Below are 16,867 nucleotides of genomic sequence, written 5' to 3'. Positions count from 1 at the left end.
CTCAATAGTTGTTTCTGGTAATATATTATTTTTAGTTTGCCAATTAACTGAATTCCATTTGTTTTTATGTACCGTGTATTTATTGGGTTGCCCAAAAAGTAATTGCGGATTTTTCATATAGTCGGCGTTGACAAATTTTTTCACAGCTTGTGTAATTGCATTCTTTCTTCTGTCAGTTATCAGCTTTTACTTTTAGCTTGCTTTAGAAAAAAAGTGTAAAAAAGGTATATTTGATTAAAGTTCATTCTAAGTTTTATTAAAAATGCATTTACTTTCTTTTAAAAAATCCGCAATTACTTTTTGGGCAACCCAATATTTTATGCAAAGAAATTATCTTTTTAACCTTTTGTTTAAATAAATTTCACAAAAAAAAACAAACAAAAATTACGTTTTTTTTTTTGTTTTTGAACGATTAATTGGTTGATAGATTGATCGACAGCCTCTTACGGCCTAAAGGCTGATACTGTTTCTGATACTCGGGATTTTTTTTCGCCGATTACTTTTTATAGACAATAGATTTTAAAGCAAAATGATTTCATTGATGCTGATTTCATTCAGTAGGACATTCCCTCATTTCTTATGGTAAAATGTTAATGAAATTGTTATTTTATCATTGTAATTTTTGTAACGTTTCAAAAAAGTAATCGCAAAAAAAGGTTTTCAACGGTGAAAAACGAACATAGTACCAGCCATAATTCGGTTCATCATAGAAAATCAAACAACTATTAATCGAATGATACAAAAGTTCAAAGAAATTTACACCCACGCATGTAGTCCGATTTGCACCATATTCGGTAGAAATAAACACAATTTATCACATTTAAGCGAAATCGGGTTATAAATATGGCATTTAGGGTTCCGAAATCTTATATCGGAAAATCAGTCCAGTCGTAAATGCAACTTTCATTGGGCCATGATATTCATTCATGCGATTGGTCTATGGCCTCATCCACACCATATTCGACATGGATATGTAACAGGTTCACTGTACCAAATTTCAAATGTGTGACTTGGGGATATTGCAAACCAAGCAACGGTTCTGATTGGTTTTAACTTGGCAAAATCCAGGCTTATCTCATCATATTGTCATCTTCAATCTCAAATGTGGACACAAACCTCCCCACAGTGTCACCAGCGTAGCTACCTTTAACATCCGTCAAAGGCAGTGAGCTAAAATGTGCTACGAGTTCGTCTGTAGAACAATAACAAAATGAGTTGGGGCGTTGGGTTAGTAACCCAACACCCGGAAAACTTGAACATATTACTTTGAAAAAACAAAGAAGATTAATTATCTCTAAAGAGAGAGCACAGTATGCGCACTAGCGGATATATTGGAAAAATACCGGGCAGACATTTACGCCATACAGGGAGTGTGATGGCTCAGGAAGGGCTCCACAACAACACCGAGAGGTGACGCACAGTGGGAGAAAATTAATAAAAACTAGTTAAAAAAAAAACATTTAATAAAAACTAATAAAAGAACACCTCAGCTCTAACCATTCCGAATTTCAAAGTTATCTCTACCAGTTCTCACACGGCATAATTTTTACTTGTTATACCATACACCACTACTGTGGTACAGGGTATTATAACTTAGTGAATTTGTTTCTAACACCCAAAAGAAAGAGAGATAGACCCATTGATAAGCATACTCAGAATCACTTTCTGATTCGATTTAGCTATGCCCGTCTGTCTGTCTGTCCGTCCATCTGTCCATGTTAATTTGTGTACAAAGTACAGGTCGCAGTTTTCATCCGATCGTCTTCAAGTTTGGTACAGGCATGTTTTTCGGCCTAGAGACGAAGCCTATTGAAATTGCAAAATCGGTTCAGATCTGGATATAGCTCCTATATATATGCTCGTCCGATTTTCAGTAATAATGTAATAAAATGGTCATTTGTTAACCAATTCCCTCAAAATGGCAGGAAGGATTTTTTTACGATTCTCGAAATTACTGGTGAATTTCATGGAAATCGGTTCAGAGTTAGATATAGCTCTCAAATATATATCGTCCGATTTTCACTCCTAGAGCCACTGCAAGCACATTTATTGACCACAATATACATAGAGTTTGGTCAAAGTCGGTTCAGATTTGCAGTAATATTGCAATAAAATGGTCTTTTTCAGGAGGGATTTTCTCTTATCTCTCAATATTACTGGTGAATATCATTGGAATCGGTTCAGATTGAGATATAACTCTCATATATATATATATATATATATATATATATATATATATATATATATATATATATATATATATATATATATATATATATATATATATATATATATATATATATATATATATATATATATATATATATATATATATATATATATATATATATATATATATATATATATATATATATATATATATATATATATATATATATATATATATATATATATATATATATATATATATATATATATATATATATATATATATATATATATATATATATATATATATATATATATATATATATATATATATATATATATATATATATATATATATATATATATATATATATATATATATATATATATATATATATATATATATATATATATATATATATATATATATATATATATATATATAGTTCTCTCTATATTTTCTTCCGATTTTGAAAAATATTGCAAAAAAGTGCTCGAAATTCGCAGGAAGAATTTTCTTAGGACTGTTGAATTTCATAGAAATCAGCAGGTTGTCACACCGAGAGCCACTGCAAGCGCACTGTTTGACTAATCTTGCCAAAATTTTGCACAACGCTTTTCTCGACGACTGCCACATTATATAAGAAGTTTGCTCGAAATCGGTTCAGATTTAGGTATAGTTCTCATACATATGTTCGTCCGATATTGAGAAATATTGCAAAAAAGTGCTCATTTGTTAACCGATTCTGTCGAAATTCGCAGAAAGGATTTTCTTACTGCAAGCGCACTGTTTGACCAATCTTGCCAAAATTTTGCACAACGCTTTCCTCGATGACTCCCACAGTATGTAAGAAGTTTGCTCGAAATCGGTTCAGATTTAAATATAGTTCTCGTCCGACTTTGAGAAATATTGCAAAAATGTTCTCATTTGTTAACCGATTCTGTCGAAATTCGCAGGAAGGATTTTCTTAGGACTTCCAATATTACTGGTGAATTTCATAGAAATCGCCAGGTTGTCACACCGAGAGCCACTGCAAGCGCACTGTTTGACTAATCTTGCCAATATTTTGCACAACGCTTTTCTCGACGACTACCACATTATCTGAGAAATTTGCAAGAAATCGGTTCAGAATTAGATATAGCTCCCATATTTATATATATATGTTCGTCAGAATTTGGGTAATTTGCCATAATTTTGTCATTTGTCAACCGTAGTTTTTCCAGTTTGAACATATTTGCCCTCCGAGGTCCATCAAAATTGGTTCAGAATAGGATATAGGTCCCACATTGTACTTATATGGTATGTGTAGGGTATTATACAGTCGGCACCGCCCAACTTTTGCCCTTCCCCACTGTTTTTTTTTTTTTTTTTTTTGATTTTCTCCATATCTCCTTTTCCCCACGTTTACTCCGGTAGATAAGAGGCTAGCCACAATCCACATTAAGGCCAAATTCTTCAACATCAGCCGTATTTACGCCCATGCCCTGACGGAAGAAAAGGATGAACATAACACGGATATTTTCTACGAGCGCCTAGAAAGAGAAAATGACCGCTGCCCCACCCATGATATTGAAATCTTTCTGGGAGATGGTGATGCGGACATAGGGACTAAAATTGAAATAAGGCCGGAACGAAATGGAAAAACACCCCAAGCCAATATGAAATAGTTCCCGAAATTTGGGGTATTATTTCATATGAAAACATTTGTATCGAATACCTTTAATTTAAGTCACATCGGTCCACTTTGGTTTTGGGCATTTCTTTGGGTTTTGGGATTGCAACGGCTCCCTACGTACTTTGATCCAATTTATGTACAAGGCTAAAAGCGCCTTTCTTAAACTCAACAAAAAATATAAATTCAGAATCTTCAACAGTAGTGTGAAACCTATTTTATTATAAGGCTGTACAATTTGGAGCTTGACACAAGCGACTACACGCAAAATCCAAGTTTTTATAAATCGCCGCCTACTTCCAATTTTCTGGCAAAATCGAATTTCAAATGAAGAATTGCAAATAAGAACAAACACTTCCCCTGTCGATATAGAAATCCGGAAGAGAAAATGGACTTGGTTGGGTCATATCCTACACCGTCCCCGTGATGATATAGCGAAAAATGTCCTAGATTGGAAACCGCAAGGACACCGAAGTTGGAGACGCCCGAAAAACACATGGATCCTCTGTACGAAAAGTGAGTTGGAATCAACCCATATACCGTGGAATCACGCCAAGGCTTTGATGGAGCTAGTTGGAGAGAGCCTGTTGATACCCTAAGTTCACACTGAACTTTGGTCATATTTTGTTGTAATAAAGGGCGACTTTTTAAGAGCTATAAGAAATTTGTTAAAAAACACATAAAATTAAAAAAAAATGCATGAAATCTTTATTTGAATCAATAGTACGGTCCATATAATTTAATGTTTGAAGATTATTTTATGCAAATGTTGCAAATGTGACTGCGCCTCAAATGGTCCGGTCCATCCGCTTAGTCCAATTTTGGCACTCTTCCCTACATTTTGGCCGGTATCTCACGAATAAATGCTTCAATGTTGTCTTCCAATGCGTCAATTGAAGAGTGCTTGTCTGTATAGACATGAGCATTAACATTGCCCCACAAAAAATAGTCTAAAGGCGTTAAATCGAACTATCTAGGCGGCCAATTGACCGGTCCCGAAATAAAATGTTCACGGAACTCGCCTCTCAATAAGTCCATTGTTACGCGTGCTGTGTGACATGTGGCACCGTCTTGTTGAAACTACATGTCATGCAAGTAAAGCACTTACATTTTAGGCAAAAAAAAGTTGGATATCATCTCACGGTAGCGCTCACCAATCACAGTTACGTTACGATTCGCATCATCTTTGAAGAAGTACGGTCCAATGATGCCACCAGCCCATAAACCGCACCAAACTGTGACTTTTTCTGTATATATGTATATACAAAAATTGTTAAAGTTGTGAGAAAGGTGGTTAACTCATAAATTTGTGAAAACAGTTTAATTTGTGCTTGCTTTTATTCGACTGGCAATGTGTTTTTGTCAGAAGGAATAAAGCACGCTCTAAACCAAAAATTTGCATGTGCTTTTTGCAAAAGTAATTTTTATGTGTTAGTTTCATTTGTATTACACAACATGTAGAACTCTACGTGTTTTAAATTTGAAATGTCATAAGACACCTACATATATATATATATATATATATATATACTTCACTTCATTTCATTTAAAATCTGAATGCCCTGTTTGATAATATCAGCAAATTGGGTGCAAAAATTTCAATCGAGATCATAATTGACTCATTTAAAAAAAATTATTGAATCAATTAAGGAAAGAAGGCTCCGCTGTGCCTTCTTTCACTTTCTTATTTTATCTGTGCCCTATATCGGCACTGTTAGGAAAAAAGTGGTACTGGTATGGCCTTTCAGCTATTTCGCCCCAATGTGAATATCATTTTGGTACTCTATTCCCAAAACTCTTACTTTTGAGCCTTATATTTCTATGGTCTGTGAATATGTCCGGTATAAGGGTATTTTGGGGTGAGGTGGATCCCCCTGTGATTCGTGCTCGAGACTCAAATACCTTTCATTTGAGCATAATATTGTCATTTTTAGTCTATATTTCCATTTGGCGGGCTTTATGAGATGAATAGTCCCTGAAACACAAAGCCATAAAACAGATATCAGATTTGAGCCCCCTATTTGCCATAATCCACAAATATGTCCAGTTTGAGGGCTATGTAAGGAGGGATGGCCACCCACGCACTTAGGCTTGGAAAATAGCAGCATCGATCTCTACTGTTAAATTCCTTTTATTCGAGCCGCAATTGCAATTGGTTTAGGGGGAGTTTATGGGGTGACACTAAACGTAAACACTTGGTCTCAAAATTGCATATCAAATTCGTTTTCTACTGTCAAATACCTATCATTTGATCCCCTTATTGCCATTACTATGGTTGCCGGTTTGAGGGGAGTTTAGGGAGCGGACCCTGAAATGGTATCAACATTGTGTTAGAACACGATTGTCTTCTGACACGTCCCTTCATTTGAAAACAATATATTCTCGGCCGTCCTACATGACCCAAAAGACAATTTATTTGAGTATAAATGTCCGGCTGAACGGCAGGACGTAACCTAGATACTTGAATCCTTATATCAACATAAGATTAGAACTCTAATGTCATAGACCTTTCGTTAAATTCTCATATAATCCTGATCGCACTACACGTCCTATTGACGCCTCAGACACCAAAAAATAAACTTGTATTTCTGAATTGTATTCTGCTTTCGATACCTTTCATTTGATACCCATATTGCCCAAAGCGGTGAAAGAGTCCTGTTGGGTGGTTTTTGGGGTTAGGAAACTCCCCGATCACTTAGGGTGAAATTTGTATACCAAGTTCGTACTCTACTTCAATACCTTTCGTTTGATACCCATATTGTCCCAATCAGTAAAAATGTCCGTACGGGTGGGTTTTAGGACGGTTATTTAACCCCAACATTTTATACCAATTCCGTGTTTTTGGGGTACCATAATGTGGTATACAAAATTTTGCTTAAATCGAAGCACCCATCTCCGAGATCTGGAGTTTTTGAAAATTCTGGTAAGGGGGAGGGTCCGCCCCCCTCCGGATATCAAAAAATTTAGGACCCTATTATCACCGGGGGCTCAAACTCTACCATCTGTGAAAATTTCATTAAAATCAGTTCAGCCGTTTTTAAGTCTATACGGAACTGACAAACAAACAAATAAACAAACAAAGCGCAACGATAGTGTTAGGTGGACATTTTAATTTATTCCTTTTGTACTTTTATCTAGATGCAGGAAAGAACCTATCCTGAGGAAAGTTTATTGATTTTTTAGCTGACTGCATTTTTCCTAAAGTTGCCAAACAAGCAATCTATACATGTATATGTCCATACATACACATATAATAAGAGTTTATGTATTTGCATTTACATGGAACGCAACTCCACGGGTAATTTGGGTCCCCGCATACTGAACCTTTCCCATGATATAGCTGCAATCTTATGCGCCGAACTTATGTATACCCGTTCATAAACAATGCTCTGAACATTCCAGGGTATTCCATAGAATAATAGCAATTTCTCTTATATTCTAGAAATGTTCCCTTTATGCAAAAGCTGCCCTTTGGATTTATGTACGCGCACGCGTACAAATGCAGTTATGGTTGTGATTTCATATCAAAAGGGTGGGCAGCTTTGGAAATAGAGTCAAAGCATCATTCAGCCAAACCTAACAGTATTTAGTCGTTTATCGCCCGGGAAAGATTAAAGTTGAGGAGTTGAGCTCTTTTCAAATTTGAAGCTGTTCACAACAAAAGCAAAAAGTGCTTCATTTTCTTAGCCCTCAAATTAATAAAGAATCTAAATGGCTGCTTTACCTTTTCTATTGAATTTCGATCCACATCCCTTTTACAACCCGGATGTGTTTCCAAATAGCATGTATAGACGTCTACATGCCCGTCAACATCATCCTTTGGACATGCACACAATGGGGTTAATTTCACGTCTGGCTCCTCATTTCCGTCACTTGGAGACGGTCAAGCACAAGGATGACCTTATCCCTGTAGACGGTGGCCTCAATCACAAAGACGAAGAGTTTTCTGTACATCTCGACGTTGGCCTTTTTCGTCCGGATGAATTGAACGTCAAAGTGGTCAACGACCATCTGATTATCGAAGCCAAGCATGAAGAACGCGAGACTGATGACTCGGGCTATATTTCGCGTCATTTCGTTCGACGCTATGAACTGCCCAAGGACTGCGACCAGGATGCGATTGTATCCAAACTCACAGCAGATGGTGTACTAAGTGTCATGCTGCCCAAGTCCAAGGTGGCAGCCAAGGAGCGTGTCATACCCATACAACAGACCGGGCCAAATGATTTATTTTTGAAAAATAAGACTCATAACGAAGACAAGGAAAAAAGCAGCAACAACAAGTGCGACGACTAAATATTGAAGTCCAATTCCAAATGTATCATCGTTTTAAACTTAAATAAAAAAGAATTTTTTTTTTTAATCTTATGTACTTGTCCACTCTTATAAGAAAAAAAATTACATTGCATTCGTATTCGCTAACTTTATATTAACTATACATACACAAGTATGCACACACAATTATAAATGTTTAAAAAAAAATAAATTCAAAAACTCTTTTAAACTCGAGTTGGTTCTTTGTTTGTACACATGTATGTATCTATGTTGTTATACTTATAAATTGGAATGAATTTCATCCACCATACCATGGAGGAGGGGTACACAAATCTAGTCATTCGTCTTGACATTCTAAGTCGATTTATGTAGCTGTCGAGCAAACAGAGGAATTTGCTTGAACTTTTGCAGCAACACTTCCTATCGATGTTGGTTATTGGAAATTTATGAATGGCTCAATTAGTTTCATATTTGGGTTTTGCTTCTAAATATATAAAATGGACCTTCGATTTGCCTTTTGACCTCATAGAAGCAGCAATTGTTATTCGATTTGAGTGAAATTTTTATGCTTTTTATGTCTTTTATTAACTATGAGAAGTATGATCCAAATCGGTCTTTAATCTCCTCCCAGAGAAATTAGTAGGGATATTAGCAAACACTGTCTGCTGACATCAAAACAAAAATTTATAACTGTTGAATGGAACCATACAAAAATTTTTAACTTCTAAACGCCTATTGAAGCATTTGCCAAATACTAACGTGAACTGAAGGCGTAACGTTTTTTTGTTAAAAACTACAAATATGATAGTAGTAGCTATTTTGTCTGCTGTTTGTAAAAGAGTTTAAAATTTGCAAATTGTTGAAAATTGGAAAAAAATGCAAATAGACGAAACATACAATTTTTTTAAAATATTTGTGAAATTTTTAGACCACTTTTACCTTTTTGCCATCTGAAAACAACTGAAAATGCTTGCCTGGTTTATCAAAAAATTACCACTGTCCCATTTTCAGCAGTCTTTCTGTTGTGACAGTAAACTTTTTTGCTGTTTTTATTATTGACCCAGTTCCTGTGAAGGAAATAGCTTCAAATTTTTTAACATCTAAGCATTGCTGCACCCAAAGAAATTAGTCTTGTAGGGAATGGATGAAGGGTCCAACCCTAGGATATATTAAGGGCAGGATGAAGGGTCCAACCCTAGCAGTTTTGAGGGCAAGATTAAGGGTCCAACCCTAGTGGTTTTATATTTCATTAAATTATGAATTTTATGAACAAATCCTAACCAGACGAAACGTCCTAGCTGGATAATGTTCAGTTTAATTTTATATTTATTTTACGGGCCAAGTCAGACTTAAAAGTCCTAACTTGTCCTCCTATGAGTTTCTTCCGCTTTAAATAATGAGACAACTGTCTTCGTTGAATGCTATTAGAAGAGGGATTTTATTTTTAACAAAGTTTAAGACTAAGCCTACAAGTGTTTGACAAACTTAATCTGTTATACACTCAAAACAAAAGAAAACATGTTATACAAACGAGAGTGAGAGTACTCACTATAGATCATATGACAAAACGTATAATAAAGAAAGAGACAAATGCTATTAGGTGAGTGATAATGATTCGAGTGTAAAATTGCAAATGAGAGAATAAATCCATGGTATATAAATCAATGGTATAAGTTAATGTTACAAATGGTAAAAATATCAATGGTATAAATCAAAACTCAAAAGAGTGTTTTAATATTTAACGTTAAAGAGAAATTGGTTACACTCAAGCAAAAATCTAAGTTCAAATAAAATTAAAGTGCATTACGTATAATATCAAAAATATAATTATCTTCAATGTGATTTATATAAAAGCTGCTTCTACATGCTCCCCCTCTGCCTCAGAAATCGTCCCGATGATGTGGCAGGACATTCCCGTATCTGTGTGGCTGTCGTCGGTTGCGGTAGGACCTTCTGTTCATTGTAGTATTACCTTCTGTGGCATTTGTTGAAGGTGGTATATTTTCGATGGGTTGTTGCATTATGTGTGTTGTGTCATTGGGTGTAACGTTTTTAGGCTTGAGTATCGGCTTTGTAGTAGTTGCATTCTTGTTCGTCGCAGTTGCATTTTCAAATTGCTCTGTGTTGTCTGTTGAAGAGGCTTTCCTAGGCCGACCTCTACGTTTGAGTTTATAAAGAGGTTTATCAGTATTTCCTTCATATAAGGTTAGGTCTGATGAGTGATAAGTTGCTATTGGAACACTGGGTTGATCCATTGAAGCTACAGTGTAACACGAGGTTCCCTTTTTGTTCAATATTATATATGGTCCATCACGCCGAGGTACCAGTTTTGAAGTGAGATTATTATCTTTCTTACTAAGAATGTGCGTTGAAATAAGCACTCTGTCACCAATTTCAAAGTTTTGCTGCGGTCTGCGTTTCAAATCTGCATATAGTTTGTTTCTGTCTTGCATCTTTTCTTGGCACTCCATTGCAAGGGAAAGGCTATCAGCAAGTCGAAGAAGGTGAGGTGTTATTTGAGGTACGAAATTTTCTGCTTTTACTATAGCTTTTAGATCTGTTTGAACTTGCATCGGTGTCCTCAATTCACGCCCAAATGTCAAATATGCGGCAGTATATCCAGTGGATGCACATTTCGCAGTATTCATGGCAAATCTTATGGATGGCAAATTAACATCCCAGGTGGTATGATCTTGACCAACGTAGATTGACAGCTGCACTTTTAAGTCACGGTTCTTCCGTTCCACCGGGTTGGCTTCCGGATGATACACCGGTGTAAATGACTGCACAATGCCTAAGCAGTAAGTGAGTTTTTGCATTACGCTCGAAATAAATTGTGTGCCATTATCTGAATGGACTCTTCTTGGAATTCCATATCGCAAAAAGACTTCGTTTAATAAAATTAATGCACAGTTCTCAGCTGAAGCAGTTTTTAAAGGAAATAACTCAGTCCAACGGCTACATAAATCCTCTACAATCAATATCCACTGGTGGCCTTGTGGGGTGCGTGGCAGTGGTCCAAACAAATCAATTGCTATTATTTCGAATCTCTGATTGCTGCTAACAGTTTTCAGAAGACCAGCAGGTTTTAAGTTTGAGGGCTTATAGCGTTGACACTCAATGCAGCATCTGACATAGTTTGTGATCTGTTTTCTCATACCTGGCCAATAATAATGTGGCGATATTCGACTGATTGTTCTATCGATTCCATAGTGACCAGCGGTAGAGACGTCATGAAAGTTATAAAGAATCATGCTACGCATTGACTCAGGAACTACCAATTGTCCATTTTCTGATTCTTCCTCAGAGCAAAATCTATATAGAACACCATCTAACATGATATAACCTCTGCCTGTGTATTTAGACACATTTTCGTCATCATTTTCGAATGAATCAATTATGGCTTTCAATGCTGGGTCTTTTATTTGTGCCTCTCTGAAGTCTTCAGCTCCTTTGTGTGGAAAATCGATTTCAATGGCCATACATTCGCACTTTAGCTCATTGTGGCTCTCCAGCAAGCAAGGTGGTCTTGAAAGGGTGTCTGCCACAATATTTTGGCGACCAGGGGTATATTCAAATCGAATGTTAAATGTCTGGAGTTGTAGAGCCCATCTTGCTAGACGACCTGTTGGGCTTTTTAGGCTAAATAGCCATTTTAAGGGCTGATGATCAGTGAGCACCAAAACTTCAGAACCTTCGATATAACCCCTAAATTTTTGAACTGCCCATACTACCGCCAAGGCTTCTCTTTCTGTCGTAGAGTAGTTTTTCTCGGCTACCAATAATAATCGACTCGCATATTCGATTATATGCTCTTCCTCCTTCTCCCCCTGGACTAAAACAGCCCCCAAAGCATAGTTGCTTGCATCAGTTTTCAATATGAATGGCAAATTTTCGTCAACTTGTTTTAAAATCGGTGGAGAGGACAGAAGGTTTTTCATGGTATCAAAAGCTGACTGCTCTCTTTCTGACCATCGCCAAATAGCGTTTTTCTTGATTAAATCTGATAAAGGTTTAGAAACGTTGGCAAAAGAAGGAATGAAACGCCTGTACCATGAGCACGTTTGTAAAAATGACAAAACTTCTTTTGGATTTCTTGGTTTAGGCCTTTCCATTATAGCTTTTGTCTTTTCTGGATCGGGTTTGAGTCCTTTGGTAGTAAGAATATGCCCAAGGTATTTGATGACTGGCTTGCAAAAGAAACATTTTTCTCGGTTGAGATGAAATCCGAACATTTTAAGTCGTTCAAATATTTGTTTTAAATCGGATATATGTGAACCCAAATCTTTTGAACAAATAATGATGTCATCCAAATACGCCAGGATTAATATATTCGGTAGGCCATTGCGAAACTTATCAATAAGACGTTGGAACGTAGCTGGGGCATTTTTTAAGCCAAAAGGCATTCTATTAAACACATATATACCAAACGGTGTTGTGAAGGCAGTCTTCTTTCTATCCTTTTCCGCAACTTTTATCTGCCAGTAACCGGAACGCAAGTCTAAGGTCGACATGAATGGCGTGGTTTTCGCTGAGTGTAAAAGATCATCGATCCTTGGTAAAGGATATGTATCTGCAGTAGTTATCGCATTTAGGCGACGATAGTCAACGCATAGTCTAATTGAACCATCTTTTTTAGGAATCAGAACAACTGGGAATGCCCATGGAGATTCTTCTTCTTGTATGATGCCTTTTTCCAACATTTTATCTAGCTCAGCTTTTAAAACAGTTTTCATTTTTGGCGAAATCCTGTATGGGGCGTTAGCTATGGGTTCATGTGATCCTGTTTTTATATAGTGTTCTACATGAGGTGCTGGAATATCAATGTCCTCAAATATTTCCTTTTCAGCTACCAGTAATTCTTCAAGTGATTTTCTTTCTTTTTCGGTCAAATGTGGACCTTCACTTCGACGGAGCTTTATATCAATTGAATTTAATTCAATTGGTGTGAATATTTCATCGCAATACTCATCGTATTTTACTTTCTTTGGAGGTGGAAAAAGACTTGAAACAGATTGGATTTCGGTATTTTCTGAAACTGAGTCTTTAAAGATTTTGTTTATACTTTTTTGGCGAGTAATCATTATTGCCATTCTCGAACCAGGACAAAAAATCTTTTACATCGTCTGGTGTCTCATTCACCTTTTTAATCGAAGAAATACTATTTAGTATACCAGGTTGATGAAGTTTGAAGCTAAAATTTGTTGACGGATCATCTTTAAAATGCCATATACGTTGGGCTAGGTCCAGAACAATATTATTTTCTTCAAGGAAATCTATTCCTAGTAGGGTTCTGTTTCCTATAGCCTTGGGCAAACAAATGAAACGTATTTTCTTAAAGCGTTTTCCAATTATAATATCCACTACTGTAGAGTATACGGTCTCATTTCTAGCAATACCATCTGCCAGTATAATCTCAGCGCATACTTTTTGGAATGGTACCTCTTTTTGAATTAGCTTTTGATAAAGATGGTAACCAGCAACGCTAGTTCGAGCTGCGGTGTCAAAATATGCCTCTCCCTGTAAACCATTTACATTTATGTCCACCACTGGGACGTTACGTCCCACTACTGTAGAATGCATGGAATTAAAATCAAGGTGACCATCTCTTGGATCAGTATTCGAATTTGTTTTATTACAGAATGGGCAATTTGAGCGGTAGTATCCTGCTGCTCCACATCCGTAACAGTTCAAATTTGTTTCTGGCCTTTCCTTAGCATTTTTGTGCTTTTCTGCTTCAATTTTCTTGAAACAATTTTCTGCCAAATGGTTTCGTTTTCTGCAGAAAGTGCATCTTAGGACAGATTTTCCCTGATTTTCGGCTGGCTTTGACTTTTCTTCCACCTTATCTTGCCTATTCTCAGCAACAAGCATTTCAATTTCCCTTGCCTTACATAGGAGATCATGAAAAGATGTTACGCTTTCTCTTTGAATTCTTTCTCGGATTTTCAAACTAAGCTGGCTAAATATCATGTTAAGCATAGTATTTTCTGAAAGTTTTTCTGATAGTTGTGCGAAAAGTCGTCGCTTTCTACAAATGAAACTGTCTGTAGTCTCAAACAACTTTTGTTTTTCTTGCGCAATCTCACTGAATATTCGCCAATCTGGTTTTGGAGGTGCAAAGGCTCCTCGTAAAAGATCTACAGCATCATTGAATGTCTTCGCTTCATCCTTGACTCCTTGCCACCAACTGGAAGCGTAGCCTTCTAATAATAGGGGAAGACTAGTGAGTGCCAGAAAGTCTGAAATATTTTCGGCTTCTTTATAGACTAAAATTGTAGCTAAAAAATCTTCTACGTTTGTCGAATTTCGGTTGCCATGAAAACGAGCTGTGCAGTTACTAAATGTCGATTTGACTTCTTGTCTGACGCTTAAACCACTTATGAGTGTTCTGAATTGGGCATCGCTTAAGACCATATTTCGTGAAGCCTCGCTTGTGGTTCCAGAAGAACCTTTTGTACTAGCGCTTGTACTTGCACTTGTACTAGAACTAGTATTTGAATTTTCCTTGGGAACATTCTGAGTGCGGTCCAACTCCATTGCTAATCCACTGTTTAGGGTATCAGTTAAAGATGACGTTGAACGTGGGCTTCGCCTTACAGCCATATAGGGTAAAATATATTTTCAAAATAGGGGAACCCTGTTTAAGAGAATCTTCTTCAACCTCGCTGCCTATAGCAATATCACCTCTCTTTATATGGAATATCACTCAAATTCAAAGCAACAACGCAAGCCTTCTTTGCAACGACAACAACGAATGGTCAAACCGATGACTGAGATGATGAATTGCAATAACAACAGAAGCAAATGAAATAATGGTTATGCTGAAGATATGCAACAACAACTACAGAAGCAACAGAAATGATGATCGTGGTGATGATTTGCAACAACAACACTGGTGGGATTTGACGACTAATGCAATTGAGTATCAGCAAGAACGCAATAATGCACTGAAACCAAACCAATGCTGGACAACAACAACAATACTCCAAGAATAATCAGAGCAGTATGGTCGGACAAATGTTTGATGACGTCAGCACCACGTTGAAACCACAGAAATAGTAAAAATCTTATTAATTTTCAGGAAACTTAAGTTTTTGTTGGGCGCCAATTGTAGGGAATGGATGAAGGGTCCAACCCTAGGATATATTAAGGGCAGGATGAAGGGTCCAACCCTAGCAGTTTTGAGGGCAAGATTAAGGGTCCAACCCTAGTGGTTTTATATTTCATTAAATTATGAATTTTATGAACAAATCCTAACCAGACGAAACGTCCTAGCTGGATAATGTTCAGTTTAATTTTATATTTATTTTACGGGCCAAGTCAGACTTAAAAGTCCTAACTTGTCCTCCTATGAGTTTCTTCCGCTTTAAATAATGAGACAACTGTCTTCGTTGAATGCTATTAGAAGAGGGATTTTATTTTTAACAAAGTTTAAGACTAAGCCTACAAGTGTTTGACAAACTTAATCTGTTATACACTCAAAACAAAAGAAAACATGTTATACAAACGAGAGTGAGAGTACTCACTATAGATCATATGACAAAACGTATAATAAAGAAAGAGACAAATGCTATTAGGTGAGTGATAATGATTCGAGTGTAAAATTGCAAATGAGAGAATAAATCCATGGTATATAAATCAATGGTATAAGTTAATGTTACAAATGGTAAAAATATCAATGGTATAAATCAAAACTCAAAAGAGTGTTTTAATATTTAACGTTAAAGAGAAATTGGTTACACTCAAGCAAAAATCTAAGTTCAAATAAAATTAAAGTGCATTACGTATAATATCAAAAATATAATTATCTTCAATGTGATTTATATAAAAGCTGCTTCTACAGTCTGCTGATATTAAATTAAAAATTTTAAACTTTTGAATGAATCCATACAAAAGTTTTGAACTTGTAAACAACAACTGAGACATTTGCTATATATTATATAAAAAGAAATTGCCAAATTTTAGGTGTTTATTTTTTGTTTAAAAGCATAAATGTAATAGCAGTTATTTTGTTTGCTGTTATTCTAATTCTTTTAAAAGTTTGAAAGTTGTAGAAAATTGGAATAACATTTACGTTATATGTTTTTAAATTTAAAGTCAAGATAGAATGTAAATTTTTTTTAATTGTATATGACATTTCTTTTTTATCTTTTTGCCATTTGAAAACAGAGGAACATGTTTGGTGTTTTAGCAACAAATTACTGCTGTGCCATTTTCAGCAGACTTTCTGGTATTACAGCAAACATTTTTGCTGGTTTTACTAATAAATTTCTCTGAATGTACTCTATTGGGCTATCCACGCGAACAACTGTCAAACTCCAAAAAAAAAGTTGTAAACGAAAAATGAGGTTTGAATGTAGCAATTAGGCACAATTAATTCTAGTGTAATATGATGACAGCATTGTGTTGGTACAGAAAATGTGCTGTAAATATGTTTAAGTAAATAAAGACATTTTGTCGAAGTTTTTCACTGCTAAAAACAGAGTACGTTGCTTAAGCAGTCGGTATGTCATTTCCTACACTCAACGAAATTTGTAATTCAAAACAGCAAAAATATTTGCCAAAACAGGAGTTTTTGTCTGCTGAAAATGGGAAAGCAGCCTTTACTGCTGTTTTAGCAGCAAACATAGGGCTTATTAGCTGAATCAGCGAACAAAATCTGCTTTTAGCTTTTTTATGTTTGCCTGTTACTTTTCTTGATTACTTTAGGCATTTTTTTAGAAATATTGTTGGAATATTAATATAAA

General features: G+C 35.8%; 1 protein-coding gene across 1 annotated transcript; it reads left to right on the top strand.

Annotated features, from left to right (window-relative positions):
• The first annotated feature begins 7,417 nt into the window (after window positions 1-7,417).
• Window positions 7,418-8,351, top strand: LOC106093443 (heat shock protein 67B3). Its single transcript, XM_013260497.2, has one exon. The coding sequence runs from the start codon at window positions 7,554-7,556 to the stop codon at window positions 8,136-8,138; it is 585 nt and encodes a 194-aa protein (XP_013115951.1). The 5' UTR covers window positions 7,418-7,553; the 3' UTR covers window positions 8,139-8,351.
• Window positions 8,352-16,867: the final 8,516 nt, after the last annotated feature.

This window comes from Stomoxys calcitrans, chromosome 1 (genome assembly GCF_963082655.1).
Source record: "Stomoxys calcitrans chromosome 1, idStoCalc2.1, whole genome shotgun sequence".
Taxonomy (NCBI): domain Eukaryota; kingdom Metazoa; phylum Arthropoda; class Insecta; order Diptera; family Muscidae; genus Stomoxys; species Stomoxys calcitrans.
Note: the sequence above shows the minus strand (reverse complement) of the source record. Positions and strands in the feature narration are given on the sequence as shown.